Below are 21,409 nucleotides of genomic sequence, written 5' to 3'. Positions count from 1 at the left end.
TAAAAATGGCCAAGTGCACAAAGTTCTGGAGTAGAAATATAGGTTCTCTTTTAATTCTCCCTAAAAATGGTCAAGTGCACAAAGGTCTGGATTAGAAAGGAACCCTGTCTTCAGGCTTGGGTCCAACAATCCAAACACTTCCTGGCATGTTTATATCTAAGTTCTCTTTAAGGGCTGTATATCACTTGGAACTATTATACTGTGTACAGTGATAGAGAGTTAGTGAAACCTAAGATGATATTTCTGATTATGTAAGAATACATGCTGATATATGGGGAAGTGAGAATTGGGAATACTGAAGTCAACTGTTATATCAACTGAGATAGGATAAGTAATTCTGTAATGAATAACTTTGAAATGCTCAGTGACTTAATACTGTATTTTTTTTCTTAGTAGTGCTGCATGTCCCTGACAGATCCATGATATCATTGCTCTGCTACTCAGAATAGCAGATAAGCTAAGTATAAGCACTGCTAGTGTTGGAAGGGAAACGTGTACACTGTTCACTGGCTCTTAGAGTCCACATGCCAGTAATATAATTCTCTTTTCTCCATACTTTGACAAACCAGTCACATGGCCACAGAAAAATTAATGAGGGTGGAAGAACTTCCACCTGGTAGAAGAACAAGAGATAACTGGTAGATTGCACTGATGGCAATAACAATTGTCCTCTTGATATTTAGAAATCACATCCATTATACTCATGCTTGCAGGTGGTATAGTCAGTGGCAGAAAGATGCTCTTTTATAATGTATTTGTCTAAAGATATGTGATGATTTTTGTTGAGAATAAGGCCATTGCAAGAGATAGCTTTTAGTAAACTGACTGTGCTCAAACTTAAGCCACTTCTTGAATAAAATGTAGAAACATGTTTAATGACATTTCTAGTGTGTGAAATTTCTAGTGTGTGAAATACATAAATGTAGATTTATGGCTATCTACACATAGAGGAAAGCAATAAGCTCAACACAGTTTCACTTCACCATTCTCTTGTCCAGTGAAATTAGGAACAACAGGTGTTACAGTGAGGACAGTGGTGAAAGGACAAATAAATAAATGTACACCTTTATATACACAAACATAGTCGTTTATTTAAAACATACTCCTAATAGACTGACAGCTCATTCACATTTTTCTCTGATAAATTCTTGGGAAAAATAGCAAAAAGAAAAAAAAGATTAACATGATGTGGCTCCTATTTTTACTATATATCTTACATAAATGTTACTAATGAAATGATATTTCATTATTCTCTTCTAACTTTACTGTTTAATGTATTGAAATGTTGTGAATAGAGGCATAAATAATCCAGTCTACAAATATATTTATGATGCAAAATTAAACTTAAATAAGTGTAGCGATTTTAAGTTAGAGGAGTACAATGGGTATGAGTAGTTTAAGTAATGCAGAAGCACACAGCATTATCATGATTCTTATCCCAGCTCATATTATGTGTCAGATTAATAGCATTTTTGTAGTTTCTATCACATATATTCTATAGTGATGATTTCACATGTAAATCATCAATAAATCAAGATACATAATAGTACTCTGTAGGATTATTTTACACATATAATGTAAAGACTGTTTTTTAGTTATATAATCTTAGGAAAACAAACCATTAGGAATAACAAGTAGTAGTGTACAATGTTATGTATCATAGATTGAAGGATAGAACAAATTTTACTATATGACAAGGATTTCTTATGGAAACATAAAGGTATTACATAATAGTGGTGTTAAAGTAGTTATATAAGACATCAAAAGTTGTAAAGAGTCAGGCTGTCTTAAACACAAAGAACACTGGCATCTCAAATCAGAGCAAGAAAGAAGTCAAGGACTCAACAAGAACAGACAGTTTAGAATAGTTCATGGAACAGTGAAAACCAATTTCACAGCCAACTCTCACTCTGGTAAGAGCATCCTAGTGGACAAAATTGATGTCCAAAAGGTGTAGTGAGTTCTAGCAGAATTGCCCAGAAGGTGCAATCCATAAGACAATGCACATGAATCTATTTTTTTATTCAACAAATATTGTTTTGCATGTATTTTCACTGGACTAAATAGAACTTGAAACTTACTTGAAAAAAAGAGACAAATAAATAATTAGAACTTGAAGATCATAAATAAAACAGGAAACCAGGCAATGGATCAAAAAATATGCTCAAAGGCATTGGTTCTGCTGGCTAATAGTAGATCGGGACCACCTTCACCCTCAAATCTGCATCCCAGCCATAGGCCTGCAAGAGAGAGATCAAGATAAGAGCCTCTTAAATCTGCCTTTGTAATATTCACTCTGCCTTCTTCCAATTTTTTCTCCATATAGTAGTAGCCAGAGAGATTTTTTCATAATTCAAATTTGACCTGAAAGCACAAGGGAGTTTTCTTTTGTACCCACTATCGATAATATGATGAAAAAGAATTTTAAATAAATTTTTTTAACGTAGCTAGATCCATGTGCTGGTGATGATCAAGATTAGCCTGTTCACCCCTATAATCCTTCCCTTGGTACAATTCTTGGTACAAAGTGAGTCCTCACCAAGCCTATAGTGAATCAGGTAGATGCTAAGAAAAACAGGCCTCAAATTTCTCACAAGGGAAAACATCTGGAGATATACTGTAAATAGGAAGGTATATAGATTATAGATAGAAAGATAGGGATGCACTGATGTATGGATGGAAGAATGGAAGGATGCATGGATGTGTGGATGGACTGATGGAAAGACAGATAAATTTTTGTTTATTTTTCTATTTGCATATGAATGCCCATTTCCACCATTATAGACTGAGTATCCATGATTTACATCCATATATTTTAGGCATTTGTTTTATTGACAAAATTTTTGATAGGGACTAAAATATTAAGCAACTTTTCATATATTTATTGAAAGTTATATCTTTATATCTAATCCAAACACTATTAACAAATGAGCATCTAATAAATTTTTATACATCATTTACAATAAATATAAAACATCTGTTCAAAATTTACCAAATTCTAGTCTAGTCATATCAGAAAAAGTCACCTAGGGGGGCCTGGGTGTCTCAGTCGGTTGAGCGTCCGACTTCAGCTCAGGTCACGATCTCGTCTGTGAGTTCAAGCCCCACATTGGGCTCTGCACTGACAGCTCAGAGCCTGGAGCCTGCTTCGGATTCTGTGTCTCATTCTCTCTCTGCCCCTCCCCCGCTTGTGCTCGGTCTTTCTCTGTCTCTCAAAAATAAATAAATGTAAAAAAATTTTAAAAAAAGAAAAGAAAAAGTCACCTAAAATAAGAATACCTAATTTATTTCTGTCCAGATATGGCTCAATATTTTTATCATCTTTAGATCTTTGATAAAGAATGAAATAATGAAAGTTAAGATTTGCTGTCAGATATATAGGGATAAATACATTATTAATTTAACATTTTTAATGTTATACACAATAATATATAAGGTAAGAATAGAATTCTATATTCTTTCATATCTCTTCTTATTTCAACTTTTTGGTTTGGACATAATCCAAGAATTGTTGCAGTTCTAAACAGTGAAAACAGACGATCAAGGAGAGACTTTTTATTTGAATCATAAGCACTTATCCTAGGCCATATAGCATATTAATATACTAACTCATACTTTGACATATGTAAGATTCTAAATTTTCTTAATTTCTACCTGAACTGTTTAAAGTTAAAATGTTTGATTGGGGTTTTGAACTACTTAGTAAGAGATTTTCTTCTTCTTCCTAAGATCTTACTGTTAACATTAGCCAAATGAGTGTAGCATAAAAAGACTAACTAGTGTGCTGTTAATGTTATTTTTCTATTATTGTGCACACATAATCTTTGCTATTTCTTTGATAAAAAATTATGTTCAAATTTCTTGTAGACATATGTGCAAAAGATGGAAATTCTGATAGCCTAGATACGTGGGGGCCCTGCTTTACAAGTGGATGTAACAACTATTAGCTAACACCACAGCTAAACTAATTTTGATATGTGAGTAGATATTTGTAGATATGTGATATGTGATTAGATCAATGGCTTATGAGGAGAGTGTTGTCTTTGAATTGGTCAGCTAAGGACAGGGAATAACAGAATAATCTGTTGTCCTTGGATGTACTACCTGGAATGCTAGCATCATGGTACTCCATCTACATGCTTTAAAGGAAGGAAAAGAACAATTATGGGGAAAGGTAGGTGTCCATGAATAGATGAAACCTCATGTACAAACAGATGGAAGGATATCAACCCTGGTGTCAAGCTACCAAATCCATTTTCATGTTGAGAGAAGCTATTTAATACACAACCTGGACTTACACTGCTAATAAGACTTTTCTGTTATATTAGTAGATTAAGTGATTATATAATCAATTGCTCCTTAATTCTGAACTGTTAAAAGGTATGTATGTATGTATGTATGCATGTATTCATTCATTCATTCATTCATTTTGAGAGAACTAGTGCAAGTGAACTCCACCCAGCTCAAGTGGGAAAGGGGCAGAGGGAAAGGTAGAGAGAGAATTCCAAGCAGGCTCCAGGCCCAGCCCAGAGCCTGATGTGGGGCTCAGTCTAATGACCATGAGATCATGACCTGAACCGAAATCAAGAGTCTTTCACTTAACTAACTGAGCTACCTAGGTGCCCCAAGGTATTTATTTTTAAAAGTGAATTTTAACCAACATTCAGATCTCCTGGGTATGCTCCATGTTCTATTGATTGACAATAATTTAAATAATTTTTGAAGCCCCTCTGAGGAAACTACATCTAAGGAGTCAAAGAGCTGTGTGGCTTATCCTTGCTTCCCCGTGTTCTGTCATCAATTCACTTCTCTTCTCCTCAAGCTTAAAAAGGATGTAATAAATATGATCTAGGTCAAAATAGGATTTTTCATGTGCCTTCATAGGCAGTTAAATTAAACTTAAATAAAATTAACTTTTTTAAACATTTTTTTTTAATAAATACATAGGGAATGTTGAAAAGGGGAGAAGAAATCTAGTTACCCCGTCTTCTTTCCCAATGTTTCTGTTCCCATTATATATTTAAGAGAAGTAACAAGGATGATTGGGAGAATATCAATAACTACTTTTTAAACGCCTATCTTAAAGATTAAGCACATAATCAATATGAGAGTTGGAAACACGCAAACAATATTGGGAATCATTTTTTCCCCTAACATTGTGCTGACTTTTCTCCCTCTGTCTTATTGTTGAAATGGATACTCAACTCAAAACCATCTTATGTCACATGTGACCCTAAGTTAGACTGTTGCAATGAAATAAAAACAGGGAATGTGTCCTTAGAGAATGTGTGGAAGATCCTGTGTTGAGGAATTTATACTTATCAGAGAATAATTTGTAAATTGAGACTGGATTTGAACTAAGAAATCCTGTCTTGGATAGTTGCAGCCTGATATTTAAACCACTCTGATGTTTTTATTTATTATTTAGTTAGTTAGTTTATCTTGGGGGGGAAGAGAGAGAGAGAGAGAGAAAGAGAAAGAACATGTGGGAGAAGGGCAGCGTCAAGGATAAAGAGAATCCCAACCAGGCTCTGCACTGTCAGCACAGAGACTGACACCAGGCTCAATCCCATGAACTGTGAGATCATGACCTGAGCAAAAACCAAGGGTCAGATGCTTAACTGACTGAGCTACCCAAGCGCCCCATGAAGTTTTCATTTTTTTAATTTAGAAGTAGTGTTTGTTGTTGTGATAGAAAATCATGAGGAAAAAATCATAAAAGAAAGCAATTTTGTCAGTAACTCATTAAAATTCATTTATGTAAATTGATGTCTATATTTGATTCTTTTTCAATATATTGAGACATATTTACTAGCAAAGGTTAAATTAAAGAAAAAAGCCAGTCTATTTCTTTGTTCCTTTCTCCAATTATACATTTAGGTTCTATATGTCAGGAGTAGAACATATAATGAATGCTTAAATATCCTGTCTGAATAAATCAATGGATGGATTAATGTACATTGTCTGATGGACTATGGCTTCTGATCTTAAATTCTACCAACACTATGGTTGGTTTTTTTTGACACTGGTTTAGACCAATACTCAAAATAGTTATTTTGTTTATTTTTATAAATATTAGGTATAGATGTTGCTAACCATATGTATGTCATATGGTTAATACAAATTTACAAATATTTTTAATATTTTATTTAAATGAAGATACTTTATATTTTTAAGGTAGATATATACTTCTTCATGAAATTGTTTGCTATTGTTTTAGTTATTTCTAGCAAATAATTCTACAATCTTAGTGACTTAAAATACTTTTATAATTGTTTCTTTTATGATTAAAATCTTTCATGATTATGTGTTGACTGGGTTCAGTTGGGCTACTCTTCTACTCTGCATGATATTGGCTGATGCTACAATCGTGTGGGGCTCAACAAGGCTTTAATATTTGCAATCATTCTCTGGCCGAGCTGGCAGTTAGGGCTGCCTCTCATCTGGTATCTCAGTTGATGCTTTAGCCAGAGCACTGTGGTTCTCCTTTAGCTGGATATTCTACCATATGGTAGCAGGGGTTCCAAGACACGGGAATCCAAGAGAACGGGCTCAGAGAGGGCAGACATCCAATACAATGAATCATCAGGCCTCTACATGCATCACACCTATTAAAGTCACACTGGCCAATGCTGGTCACAGCAAGGAAGGAGTGGAATACTCAAATGTATGACACTAAGAGTATGGTTCTTTAGGCACCAGCAAAGTGACAACCAGCACAAATATGCTTGTATGTTAAAAGTAATTTCCCATATTGAAATCACATTTTTATATGTAATTATATGAAGTCATATATATGTATATATAATACATAATATATAATATATAATATATAATAATATATAATATATTTTACCCTCATTTTATAGCTTTACTTGTTATCAGTTAACTCTTTGTTTAGTAAATCACTTGGCAAATAACATAAAATTCTCATGTCTTTCTATTCATTTCTTTAGGGGAAGTTACTGAGGTCATGTAATCTGACTCCTTTCTCTGCCTTTAGGGGAGCCAGTCCTGTAGGTGTGGACTGTAGTCACCAGCCTTTGTCTGGAGGCACTGCCGTTGTGGGCTCCTTGGTAGGTGGAAACAGGAGCACCAAGAGCCACAAGGGTTTATAAATCACAATAAAGAATTAATTTCTAGGGCCTCTGTGTCTAGGCCCATGGAAGTAGACAAGCCATGAAAATCTGTGGTGGTGTAAAACCTGAGTCCAGGCAGCAAGTTATTAGGAAAATGATTGATTTCCTTATATGTATGTTGTATTAAACCAACTATTTTATATGAGAATTCCTAGAATTAAATTGTTTCAGGGTAGATAAGTTTTGAAGTAGAAACAGTTTTCCCTCCATATTCTATATTACATACAACATTTTGAAAAAAAATCTAAATAATTTTGGTGCTATCATGATTACCTTTATAGGTCATATTTTTAGTTACACATGAAATAGTTATCAAAATTTACTGTGTTCTGGGTCATAAAGTAAACCTCAACAAATTTCAAAAGTTTGAAATCTCATAGGGCATGTTCTCTGATCAACAGGGAATTAAACTAAATTAAACTAGGGAATTAATCAGCTGTTTGTTTTTTTGTTTTTGTTTTTGAGTAAGTTCAATGCTTACTGAGGGGCTTGAACCCACCACCCCAAGATCAAGAGTTGCATACTCTATAGACCAAGCCAGCCAGGTGCCCCATGTTCAACTGTTTGAAGTTAGGAGATACTTTGAAATGATATGTGACTCAAACTGGAAAATAATTTGAACTTAATGATAATGAAAATATATATCAAATGTTGTGGGATGTAGCTAAAGAAATTCCTTTTTAAAAATTATATTCCTTTCACTACAGATTTTTCCAAATGCTTCACGCTAGACTTGGTATTTCTATAAAAAATACAAATTCACACTATCATTAAAAGAGGTCTTGGGGCACCTGGGTAGCTTAGTCAGTTGAGGATCCAACTCTTGATTTCGACTCAGGTCATGATCTCACAATTCGTGAGTTCAAAACCCATGCCCAGCTCTGGGCTGACAGTGCAGGGCCTGCTTAACATTCTCCCTCTCTCTGCCCCACCCTTGCTCACATTCTCTCTGTCTCTCTCAAAATTAAATAAACTTAAAAAAAAAAAAGAGGGGCCTGCCAATTTTCCCAAGCTCTCCTCAAGATCTTATTAGAAATGTACATCATTAAACTCTGTTTATACCACACAATAAAATCATTTAAGGTACCATGCAATTTAGGCAAGACTGAATTACTGAAAAAGTTCACATAAAGAGAATACCACATGTATCATAAATTGCCAAGAGACGAATCTACTCCTGTGACATATAACATGGGGTACTAAGTTCTAGCATTTCCAAAGAAATTCTTGAAAATAAATTTATTGACTTAAGTGCATGTACTTAGCAAGTTAAAAGGGCTGAAAAGCAAAGATTTAAGCTTCAATCTCAAGTTATAAAAATTGGACTAAAACAACTACCAAAACAGAAGTGAAATAGTGATTGAAATATATTAACAAAATATAAAGCAAACATGAAATTGAGAGGATTAGGTTATTTCTCTAAAAATATTTGCAATAAAACTTAAAAGCTAGTTGCTAGATTGTGAAGGAAAAGGAGAAAAAAATTACCTATATCAGAAATGAGTAGGGACCTCTGGGTCCCTAGGTCATGGTTTTGGCTCTTGGTTTTGGCTCAGCTCATGATCTCAAGTTCATGAAATCAAGCCCCGTATTGGGCTCCATGGAGCCCCCTTGGGATTCTCTCTCCTTTTCTCTCTGCACCTTTCCCCCCCACCTCAAAATGAATAAGTAAATTTTAAAAATAAAAGAAATGAATGAGTCACTATTATGAGACTCTAAAAAGAGACTATTTGAATATTTGTGCCATTATTTGAAATTTTAGTTGAAATGAATTAAATGAATTAAATGAAATTTATAGAAAAGTAAAATCTTTTATACACTATGTAGGAAATAAAAAAACAAGAGAAACAAATAAAAAAAAGATGGTTAAACTCATGAGCATAGATGCAAACATCCAAAAGAAATGTTAACAAATCAAACCTATTTGTGAATAAAAATGGTAACATATCTCAACCAATTTGCATTTATTCCAGAAATACAAGTTTGGTTTAGCATTGAACAACTAATCAATGTAAATCAATAAGTCATAAATAAACATCTGAATAAATGCAAAAATGATAAAATTCAATACCTACCATAATAAAAACTCTCACCAAACTTGGAAGAGAAATTAATAGAAAAGTAGTCAAATATTGAAATATGTTGTTTTGTGATTTTCATTAGGGAAAAAATGAATGTAAATACCACTTTTTTCAACATTTTATTAGAGTATCCAGTAATAAAGCAATAATGGAAAGAAAATTAATCATTAGAAAGGAATGAATAAAACTGCCATTATTCAAGGTTACATGATAAATATCTAATGATAATCTAACCACAGTCTAATTAGAAACTATTTGATTTAAAAAGTGGGTTAATAAGTTTGCTATATACTCAGTCAATATATGAAATTAATTACATTTCTACCTGCAAACTATAACAACAAAATTAATGTATAAAAAGTTGCCATTAGGTGTACCTGGCTGGCTCAGTCAGTAGAGCATGTGACTCTTAATCTTAGGGTTGTAAGTTCGAACTTCATGTTGAGTGTAGAAATTACTTAAAACTAAAATCTTTAAATAAATAAATAAATAATTGCCATTAAAAAGTTTAAAAAATGCCTAGCAATGAATCTTACAATAGATACGCAGTACCTCTAAACGGAAAATAAAATATTGAGAAAAGTTTCAAAAAATCTTAAATAAATGGAGGGAAATGCCACATTCATGGAACAGAAGAATTGTCCTCTAAAATGTTTTATGGATTCATTGCAATCCTTATTTAAATTGTAACTGTTGGGGCAACTGGGTGGCTCAGTCAGTTGAGAATCCTACTTCGACTCAGGTTATGATCTTACTGTTCCCAAGTTCCAGCCCCACATTGGGCTCTGTGCTGACAGCTCAGAGCCTGGAGCCTGTTTTGGATTCTGTGTCTCCCTCTCTGTATCTGCCCCTCCCTGACTTGTGCGGGCGTGCGCACGCTCTCTCTCTCTCTCTCTCTCTCTCAAAAATAAACATTAAAAAAAATTTTAAAAATTGTAAATGTTTGTCGAGTGTGATTGTGGATGTAATGTTGAAAAGTTAATCCTATAATTTAAATAAAAATGAAAAGGACCCCAAATCTCAAGAAAACTTTGAAGTACTACATGTTACAACTAATAAAGTTACTTTAAGATATTGTGGTAAAGGCCTAGTACAAATGAGTAGACAAGTGAAACAGATTTGTGTTCAGAAATAGAATCACACATATGAGGAATCTTGACTTACGGCAAAGGCAAAAGAGCACATCTCATGTGGAAAAAAAAATCAGTTTTAGCTCCATCTCATATCATACCAAAAATCAATTCAGGATGCATTTTAAATGTAAATAAGAAACAAAGCTTTTATAATATAACAGAGGGGGTAATCTTTACAGTTCTAGGGAAGTGAAAGATTACTTAAACTGAATCTGGAAAGAGTCATTCATAAAGACAAATATTCCTGTTAAAATACCTTTCATCAGGGCGCCTGGCTGGCTCAGTTAACAGAACATGCGACTCTTGATCTTGAGGTCATGAGTTTGAGGTTCATGTTGCATGTAGAGATTACTCAAAAAGAAAAAAAATTTAAAAAGGTCCTTCCTCAAAAGATAGCATGAAGACTAAAAATCTACCCCAGAGAGTGGGAAAAATATTTGCAACGCATTTAACCAACAAAGGCTTTGTTTCCAAAAATTAAATTCTAGAAATGATTTTTCAAAGAACTTAAAAACATTAGAAAAAGTCGGCAGAAGATTGGGAGAAGAGCTCTTGAAAAAATGACTATTGGGGGGCGCCTGGGTGGCGCAGTCGGCTAAGCGTCCGACTTCAGCCAGGTCACGATCTCGCGGTCCGTGAGTTCGAGCCCCGCGTCAGGCTCTGGGCTGATGGCTCAGAGCCTGGAGCCTGTTTCCGATTCTGTGTCTTCCTCTCTCTCTGCCCCTCCCCCGTTCATGCTGTGTCTCTCTCTGTCCCAAAAATAAATAAACGTTGAAAAAAAATTTAAAAAAAAATGACTATTGGGAAAAATGCTTGGAGTCATCAGAGAAATGCAAATTAAAGTCACAATGTCATACCAGGACCTACTAGACAGGCTAAAGTGAAATTAGCTAATACCACATGCTGGAGAAGATGGAGAGCAACTGAAAGTCTCATGACACTAATGGTGGGACTGTAAATTGCCCAGACTCTATAATACCAATTGGCAGTATCTACCACATTTCAAAATATACCTCCTCTTTGACCCACAAATTCTATTCCTAAATACCCATTAAATATGCATATGTATGAAAATATCTGAGCAAGGATGTTTATAGGAACATTTTTACAGTTGTTCTGAAGTTTTTAAAAATTAATTTTATTAAAATTAATTTATTTTCCATTCCTGTCATGAAAATTTCTGAAGTCAAGGTACATCTGTTTTGAATATCTCATAAGGCCTGGTAGATACTCGTTTTCTTTACAGGAAAAGTGAAATTATTTATTTTTGACCAGCATTATTGTCACGCTTGATTGCCTAATTCAAATAATTTATGAAAATTCAACTATAGATCGCATAATTCATTTCCTAGAAATCTAAAAGCTCTTTCAGAGAAGTTTACTTTTTTTTTTTTTTTTTTTAATTTTTTTTTTATTTATTTTTGGGACAGAGAGAGACAGAGCATGAACGGGGGAGGGGCAGAGAGAGAGGGAGACACAGAATCGGAAACAGGCTCCAGGCTCTGAGCCATCAGCCCAGAGCCTGACGCGGGGCTGAAACTCCCGGACCGCGAGATCGTGACCTGGCTGAAGCCGGACGCTTAACCGACTGCGCCACCCAGGCGCCCGAGAAGTTTACTTTTGTAGCATGGATCTCATCTTTTCTTATTTCTCTTTTTACTTATTTGCTTTGTTTTGTTTTACAGGCGAACAAACCTGGCTACAGATCTCTTCTATGTCATTTAATTTGCTTTGTAGCTGAATATTGCCTATACAAGTTTAGGAAAATGAGTATTTTTAATTTTATTGGTTACTGAGGTAATGCTTTTATACTTAAAAAGTTTCCCTTTAATATTTTAAGATCAATTTTTATCCTTAAATAATGTAAAAAAAGGGGGGGGGCTTAAAAAACTAATGGTACCTCAAAAGCTTCAATGGAGATTTTCAATGAGACACTAAGTTTTGTTCTGTGACTCTCATATGCCTTCAGCAAGTTTTCATTTTATAGCCAATTTTAGCCCCTACATGCTGGCACTTCTCTTTCCTGAGGGCTATAAAGTTTAATAGAGTCCCTGATGCAGAGCTCACACCGTGACAACAAAGGCCAAGGTGAGATGTAGGAAAGGCTGACAGCCTAAATACAAAAAGACAGTCAACCCCCTCCCACACCACCTTTTTCTCTTTCAAAAAAATGAACAGGCAACCAGAAAAAAAAATTGGGGGAACTTAGTGAAAACTAAGTGAACCCCACCCCCAACAATGACAGAGTTCACTGTTAATAATTGTTTGGGAAATGGTTGTATATCTGTGGATCCTCTCCTAAGGTAAAAAAGTCCGTGTATTTCACTTTAGGGGGTTACAATTTTGTATATCCCTGGGCTGAAAGGTGAATCTATTGAGTTCTGAATATAGAAAAATTAGAGTCCTTAATGTAAAAAACAAAATAACCACTAGTAGGTAACCTTGTATTTGTGTATTTGTGTATAGAATGTTATTTCTAAATGTGTACTAAATATAGGGCATACTGGCATTTTCTTATTTTCCCCTGGAATGTGAGTATTTGAGAATTGTTCAATATTTGAGTTTCACTTAAAATTTCATAAGTCTTTAGAAATTAACTTATTATTTCTTCACACACTAGTGTTGGCTATTTTCTCAGTTCTTCTGCCTTTTTGCCAAGTGACAAAGTCTGCTTTGCAGACAATAGTTGAAAAAAATTCTATAGAGCTGAATAGCAATTAAATGAGGGATAAAATATGACTTCAGAAAAAGCTATTTAGGTGAAGTGATTGTGACAGAAGCCAGCCTGGATTTTACTGAAGAATGAATACAGTGTAAAGAACGTTCACTTTTCACTGAAATTAAAGTGTATTATACATTCTTACTTCTAAGGTTATTTTTACTACAGATCTTTCCTGACAAACAAAAAACTAAACAATACAATAAACTTCCCTATACTCATTACCCAGCTTCAACAACTATCACCAATGTGTCATTCCTGTTTCAGCCTTTCCCCTTCACTCTTTTTTAAGTATTTCAAAGAAATTCTCAAACATATCATTTTAGCTCAAAACATTTCTAAATTCATCTTGAAACAAACAACCAAAATTGAACAGGACTTTTTTTTTTAAACATAACAACAATGCTATTATCAGTACTAATAAAGACTTAAATGATTCCTTATTAAAATCTAATTCCCAGGCTATATTAAAAATTTCAACATACCTCATCTTTTAATAGTTGGTCTATTTGAATGGGGATCCAAATAAGGTCCACTCGTTTTTTTCTCATGTTGAAGTCAAATTTATTTAGAATAGCTACTTCTTCCTAATTATTCATTATAACTGGGGCTTTTGTTTGTTTTGCTACTGAGTTTTTGGAAAATTCAGTCAGCTAACCTATAAAATGTTCCACTTTCTGGATTCTACTATTTTCATTCCTTGAGATGTCTTCTCTTCCTTTACCTCCTCCTTCTCCTGCTCTTCTTCCTCCTCCTCTTCTTCTTTTTTGTCCTTATTTTTATTTTCTTTTTAATTTTTTAATGTTTATTTATTTTTGAGAGAGAGAGAGAGAGAGAGACAGAGCATGAACGGGGGAGGAGCAGCGAGAGAGGGTGACACAGAATCTGGAGCAGGCTTCAGACTCTGAGTTGTCAGCACAGAGCCCGACGGGGTGGGGGTGGGGGGGGGAGGGCTTGAACTAATGAACCATGAGATTATGACCTGAGCGGAAGTCAGATGCTTAACCGACTGAGCCACCCAGGTGTTCCAATTTTGTCCTTATTTAAAAAAAATCTTTTATATTTCAAAATGTTCATGATAAGATTTTGATGGCATGGATTAAGTGTTTATGTGTGTCTATCGGTGCCTGTGTTTGTGATGTTTTGAGTTTATTAACTACAGCATATAAAATTACATTTTTATTTGCTAGATAGCATATGGTTCATGGTGGTCCTGGTTTTGGAGGCATTCAACCAGTCTCTCATTTCACGTAAATTATCTTGGCTGTCACAACCTTTCCAACCATGGCATGTAAATGCATGTAGCATCTTGGATAACATGAATACAGAGAAATATAAATTTCAGATCTTTGGGGTATTCTCAGCCTTTTCTTTTGTAACAACCTTCTTTGTTTTCAGTAAACTATAGTAGGTTTTTGTTTTTTTTTTTTTTTTTTTTTTGCTTGTTTGTGTTTGTTTCTTTGTTTTAGGAGTCTGTGGGCTGAAAGTTTCAATTGGTGAAACACAAGATTTGAGTAGAAGAACAAACTAAAAATATGTTTGCTGTGTCTGTTAAGAAAAACAAAAAACCAAAAAACTTTGACCCTGTCTTCTTTTATATTTACTCTGCTTGGCTTGTACTAGCTTTTTCATTTCCGTATCTGACCTTGCAGGTGCAGGTTAAAGGCAAAGAAGTGGTTTAATCCCTCTTAGCTGAAGTAAAGTCCATTCACCAAAGTATTCTTCAGGCTTCTGCCACTCAAAATACGAAATATTCATATATAATGTATGGAAATCAGAATTTCTGGAAATTAAATTATTTTTGGTTTAAATTCAGTAATGATAACTTGGGCCCCCTGCTTCAGTGTCTTGATTTACCAATCTCTCCCTTACAGTGAATCCCAAATAAAGCCACTAAAGCACAGTTCTGTTCATGTTGTAATTATTTTCCCCAAGTTTTATTACTGGAACACAGAATGCTTTCCTACCCATCACACAATGCATAAGCTGATCAAAAACTACCCTTTCAGGCACTCTGCTCCTTGTTACCTCCCTGAACTTAGCCACTCTGCAACCCTGCTTTCCTCAAAGCTGGCCATGCATTTTCATTAGCACTTCAGATTTTTTTTTTTTGCATAAACTTCTCCTTTTCTTTCTAGAAAAGTTAGGTTACACTTTCAGACCTGATTTAAAGGAGACTTCAACTATGGGGGAATTCCATAATTCTCCCAGATTTTTAACCATTATTTCTGTATCATTACCATAGCATTTTGCTTATGTTTGTTTGACAGAACCTCATTCTACAGTGGAAAATAGTGGCTTACATATCCGACTCCCTTGGAGAGAAATCATGATGCAAATTTTTCTGCTAAGTGACTGTGCATCCAACTAAGAGTCTATGTATATTTTTTAAACACCTTAAAGTTTAGAAAGCCAGACATTGTGGATATTAACTCTTGAACATCTGCTCAAATGATTGAGCTTTTAGAAAAAACGCAGTTTTGATTTTCATGGTGTGCTTTTGAAAGAGTATTTTCCACATACTCAAAGTTGAATGTGGTTAGGATATGCTATGTCCTATTTTCCTTACATTTTAGATATGATCCCAAAACAGACACATGGACCATGGTGGCTCCTTTGAGTATGCCCAGAGATGCTGTTGGAGTCTGTCTCCTTGGTGACAGGTTATATGCCGTTGGTGGCTATGATGGGCAGACATACCTCAACACTATGGAATCCTATGATCCACAAACAAATGAGTGGACACAGGTAAGAGTGTTGCCAGCATAATACTTCAAATACAAGAATTTACTTCATTTACTTCGTTCTAAATTTCCTTGAACCCCAAGTGATTGATTTAGCCCATTTTCATGTTCATTTTGTAAAAAGTTCACTAAATCACATGTTTTTGTGTACTTTTCTCTTATGTATTTTGTAATTAATAAAATTCATATTAAAATGTGATATTCATGCTTCAATGGGATTTCCACTTTATTATAAGTAATAACAAGGAACAGTAACTGAATTTTAATTAGCTGAAACAAAAAAAAAATCAAAGTGGAATATATTGGTTCACAAAATCCTAACTTTAGCATATTTGGTTTTAGAGATAGCTGGAATAAGAAGATGGAAAGCTACAGAAATCAACTTCCTACCTCCCATTTTTGCTTTACTCCCTTTATTAGGCCCACTGTTACCGACTGCAGAGAACATTTACCATGGAGTGGAGATGCTAGAAACTCCAAGTAGCAATCCTCACAACCAAAAACAGAAAACAAAAACAAAAACAAAACACCTGCTTTTTAATTAAAAAACAAAACAAAACAACAACAAAACAAAGAAACAAATAGCAAAGGGCTCTAAATGATCTGTCATGTAGAAAGTGCTCACTCCCAATCACTTTGGTCAGGAAGATTCAGTGAAATAATTAGCTGATCTTAAGTGAGGTGCTATCCCTTGATATACAGTACACTGTAGTTAGAGACTCAGGATAATGCTAGAATAAGGCAGCTCCCTGTCTGGTCACATAGCCGAGGATTTGTGTTGCATGTGTGGGTGCTGGGGGAAAATAAGGGCAGTGCAACCAAATTATAATGGAAAACCCCTTATTCAGTATAACTACTATGACCTCACTTTTAACGGAGGGAATGGATATATTCTAAGACTTGTGTCCCTGTATTTTATTACTTTCTACTCCAAATTTCTCAGTGTTTCTATTATTCCTCCCCTTTATCAGAAACTTAGAAGCAAGATACCATTCCAATAAACAAACCATTTCCATCAATGGATGCAATGAGATTCAAAGGTCTTATTGAGTTGAAGCAGAATAAGAACCTCATCTCCTAATATTCCTCAGTGGATGGAGGGTTCCATTTTTTTGAGGGGGGAGGGATTGCAGAAATTGAACAAAGTTTATCTGAAGAACTTGAACACTGATTGAAGTAAATTTCTTTTAAAGATACTTACTTTTAAAGATATATAACGTCCTTGATTGTGCCAGATTTGATATGTTCAATCACAATATTTAAATAGGCTGAATCTGAAGTACAAAACTAAATTCCGAATGTCCAGACTGCCTTATGGATCATACCCTTCCCTAAGAGAAAATCCTTTGATTTCACAGGAGATAAATGAATTTGGCCAAGAAGGAAAAAAAGAAGGCAGAATGAAGGAAAGAAGGGAAAGTTTTTGGAAAACTGGGTCGTGTGATTTTCTGTGTTTCACTTTAATTCTAAGAAAAGAATCCTTTCCTATCCAAAGAGCAGCAAATATAAAAGCAGTTTGTAATTATTGCACTAAGTTTTTAGAGGATATATTTTAACCTATCCTCCTTCTGATTCCCTAGTGTTTACAAAGGAGACACTGCATGTATTAATGATTGTTGATTTGCCAAGGAAATGTACCAGTTCAATGATACATATTTAAAATGTGCCACTTTCACAAATGAACATCAAATAAAGGAAGTTTACAGGCATATCAATGATAGAATGTAATCTTCATTTCTTGTTTATAATAATGAGCCATTTTGCTTATCATTCTTCTGAAATTAAAATCAAAATAATCTGTGTAGTAATAATAGGTAAAATTCTCCTGAAGACTATTTTCCCTCATCTGTATTTTACTGTGCTGTGTTTTGGATCATATAACAACTTACAAACAGGAAGGTGGTATTTAAAATGGTTTATAACAGCTTTACAAAAATGTTTTACAACAACTTTAAGTACAATAAACATTAATTGTAAAGCATTTAAATTACTCTAAGATTTTATGTCTATATATTTTCATTATTTATATTTTTAAGATAGCAGACACACACAAAATCACTTTGAAAATTTTCAGGATTCTAGGTCCCTGGCAAAAAAATCCCATATGTGCTGGACAATGCCTGTTACTTTCCCTCCATTTACCCCATAAATGGAAAAAACCAATATGTTATCCTATTTAGCATTGGCATCCCCAAATGGCTGAGCATTAGAGTAAATAAACAAACTATATTAAAATATCGAAGAATGTATATTTGGAACACTTCCTAAGCTAGCTAATTATAAATAATGTTAATAGATTAGGGATCAGTTTCCAGATTCATGTCTTAGATAGTTTTACCGAGAATACATGCATACATGTATACATGTGTACTTGTGTGTGTGTGTGTGTGTTTTAATAAATTTGACTTTGTCATTTAACACTGGGTTTATTTCTTCTGTTTTATTTGAAAAAAACAATATGTGTGTTTCAAGACATAAAAAAAGAACTTTCTTCCATTTCCCCTGGTATGGGTAAAATCACCCTTTCGTGTGTTGTCTTGGCACATTGTCATAGTGCTGTTATGTTTTATCCACCCGTACCTATAAAGATAGTGTGTGATTTACTATCATCTCCCCGAAGACTAGCAAAATTGCTGGCACGGAGTAAGAGACAATGTGAATATTTCTTAAATAAATTAGTTGAATATTACTGTTGCAACTCAGTTCTGTTGTGTACGAGTTTAGTTTGTTTACACACAATAGATATATGGCAGTATCCCCTTATCTGCACTTCTGCTTTTCCTGGATTCAGTTAACAATGGGCTACTGTAGTTTGGGAGCAGGTGATCCTCCTCCTGATGTATTGTCAGAAGGTTAGTTGTAGCCTAATGTTATGTAACAATGCCGACATCATTCACCTCATTTCATCTCATTACATAAGCATTTTATCATCTCACATCATCACAAGAGGAAGGGTGAGTACAGCACAAGATATTTTGAGAGAGAGAACACATTCACGTAACTTTTATTATAGTATATTATTATTATTATTATTCTATTTTATTATTAGCTATTATTGTTCATCTCTTATGGTACTTAATTTGTTAATTAAACCTTATCATAGGTCTGTATGTACAGGAGAAAAACAGTATAGAATGTGTTTGGTACTATCCATGGTTTCAAGCATCCTCTAGAGGTCTTGGAACATTTTCCCCCTTCAAGAGGGGACTACTGTAGAGAATAAGTTCCAGGGGAACCTGGTGAAATATCTACATTCTCAGTTTCTTTTTTATAATTGGTTCTGTGGCCAACTTTTCTAGGTTGTCATTCTAGGGTTGAAGGTGCAACCCTGGAGGGAGAACATAGCAGGTTTAAAAAATAAATAAAAATTAATTAATTTATATATATATATATATATATATATATATAATACAAAGTTAGAGCAAAGGGAAAAAGACAAAAGATCTCTTAAGTATTTAAATTTATTTATGGAGAATATATTAGTGCTCAAAATAGCATGATAAATTCTGTGGTAAGGGAAATACTTAGCTATATGATAGAATTTAAGTGTATTGGGTAGAGAAATCTTCCTTCAGGAAATGGCATGTAGAATGAGACCTGACAGGTGGCTAATAGTTAATCAGATAAAAATATGGGGAATGGTTTGGTTTGAGAAACAGAATTTGAAAAGAATTGCAGGAAGAACATGTAACATGTTGTACTGGCCAAAAATAAAGTGGTGAGCAAGGAGTTTGGAGACATAAACAGGGTCTATATGAGGCAGGGCCAGAAGCCATGTTTTTAGAATCTTGACTTTAATATAAGGCTGAATGGGAGTTAATGAATTTTAAGCAGGGAAGTAAATAATCAGAATTCTGTTTTAAAATAACTGCACTTGATAGGATGTGAAAAACAGGAGAAAGCAAGATTAGAGTCAGAGAAATCTGTTAGGAGGTTATTTTACCAATCCACTGTAGGGGTGGAAACCTTTCTTTACTCCTTCTAGGTTATTTGGTTGGTCTCATAATTAAATTAATATAAGATGGATGAATGGGATAAAAAATTAATTTTGTATGTATGGGAACCCCGTAAAATATGAGAGTCAAAGAAGTGGCCAAAGCAGGAAGCTTTATTCTTTTTCAACAAAATGATAAATTTGTGATGAACTGACAAGGGATTTGAGCTTGTGGTAGTAAATTGGTGAAGAAGTAACAAAGTTTACTTATACAGCATTCTTGGCTCTAAATTCCCTATGTCTGGTGATAAGGATGCCTTCTAGTGTCCTGGTACAGGGAGGTTACCTTTCACATGGGAGATTTATCTCCCGCTTTCAGTGGGACCAAGGAGGGTCAGCAAGTCCTTTCTGTACCAATGATCTCTGAAGTACCTTTAATTCAAAATAATCAATATGCCAAAGTGGCATATCCTGGGGTGGCATACTGCAATGCTTCACACTCAAGGTAAAATTGTAATGTGAACTGACAGGAATAGGTATAATTAGGTTGGATGGAGAGATACTTATAGGACTTGATGATTATTCAGGTGTAGGGTTGATGAGGTAAAACTAAAGGTTATGGATGTACCCTAGGTGTCTATCTTGAGTAACTTGAGAGTGGTGTCATTAACTGGCACAGGAATCACAGGAGGAACAACACATTTTTGCAAAGAAGTGCAGAGATTTATTTTTATAAACACACTCATGCATGTAGGGAGATGTAGATGTAGATATAAAGTGAAGCTATTCATGTTATACTTTTTCTAGAAACTATGCACAGCATTTCTCAGTATTGAATTAACATTGGAGGGTATTTGGGAATTTTTCAAAAATACAAGTACCCAATATTCATCCCATTCCTATTGAGTGGTAGGGCATGAGCAAATATACTTTGTAAAAGTTCGTTAGATGACTTTGATATGAAACAATACTTTAAAAAGAGGGACAATGGAAGGAGTATGTGCATTTTGGAGTGAGATACATTTCAGTTTGTATACGTTGCTTTATATATTGTTCCCTGACATTCCATTCACATACCTATCACAAAAATAACAATACATGATAGGATTATAAAGATGATGTGGTGATCTATAAAAATTATTCTTAATACGAATGAAAGGAATAAAAAATTATCACATAGGAAGTTGCTCTGTGTGCTTGTGTGTGTGTGTGTGTGTGTGTGCATGCGCACGTGTGTATGTGTGTTAACTCTGCAAAGGGATGGCAGGTAACAGTAAGTACATTTAACAGAACTGTAAATATGGGTGGTGATTTTCATATTAGAGAGTGAAACCATATCCTTTCTCAATCAATAAGATAATATATGTGATCTGAGATTATTTTTCTCTTAGCTGTTTTATTTCTTACATTTTATTCACTTTCTTCTCAGCTTGGGATAATATCCTGTAATTTCTAACCTACTCTGATATTTTTATGTGCATAAATTATTCTTAGAAAACTGTAATGAAAATCTTTCATATCAAAATGCTCAAATTATTCAACTCTTGACTTACCTCTATGGAATAAATTTTCATTATAAAGTGTAAAAAATTATTGTTTTTAATATATTTCTAGCCAGTTTCATATTCAGGATTATTAAAAACATCTCAATTCTCATTT

At 34.3% G+C, this 21,409-nt stretch overlaps 1 protein-coding gene and 1 pseudogene across 1 annotated transcript in view; both read left to right on the top strand.

Annotated features, from left to right (window-relative positions):
- Positions 1-18,463, top strand: part of LOC115511559 (kelch-like protein 1) — a 234,459-nt gene extending 215,996 nt beyond the window's left edge. Inside the window, exons 9-10 of the mRNA XM_032593557.1 lie at positions 15,649-15,820; positions 18,437-18,463. Of these exons, the coding sequence (XP_032449448.1) occupies positions 15,649-15,820; positions 18,437-18,463 (199 nt within the window). The remainder of the gene's footprint in view (positions 1-15,648; positions 15,821-18,436) is intronic.
- A 150-nt stretch (positions 18,464-18,613) lies between these two features.
- LOC115507849 overlaps positions 18,614-21,409 on the top strand; it is a 28,587-nt pseudogene continuing 25,791 nt past the window's right edge.

The sequence above is a fragment of the Lynx canadensis genome, chromosome A1, assembly GCF_007474595.2.
Source record: "Lynx canadensis isolate LIC74 chromosome A1, mLynCan4.pri.v2, whole genome shotgun sequence".
NCBI lineage: Eukaryota > Metazoa > Chordata > Mammalia > Carnivora > Felidae > Lynx > Lynx canadensis.
Note: the sequence above shows the minus strand (reverse complement) of the source record. Positions and strands in the feature narration are given on the sequence as shown.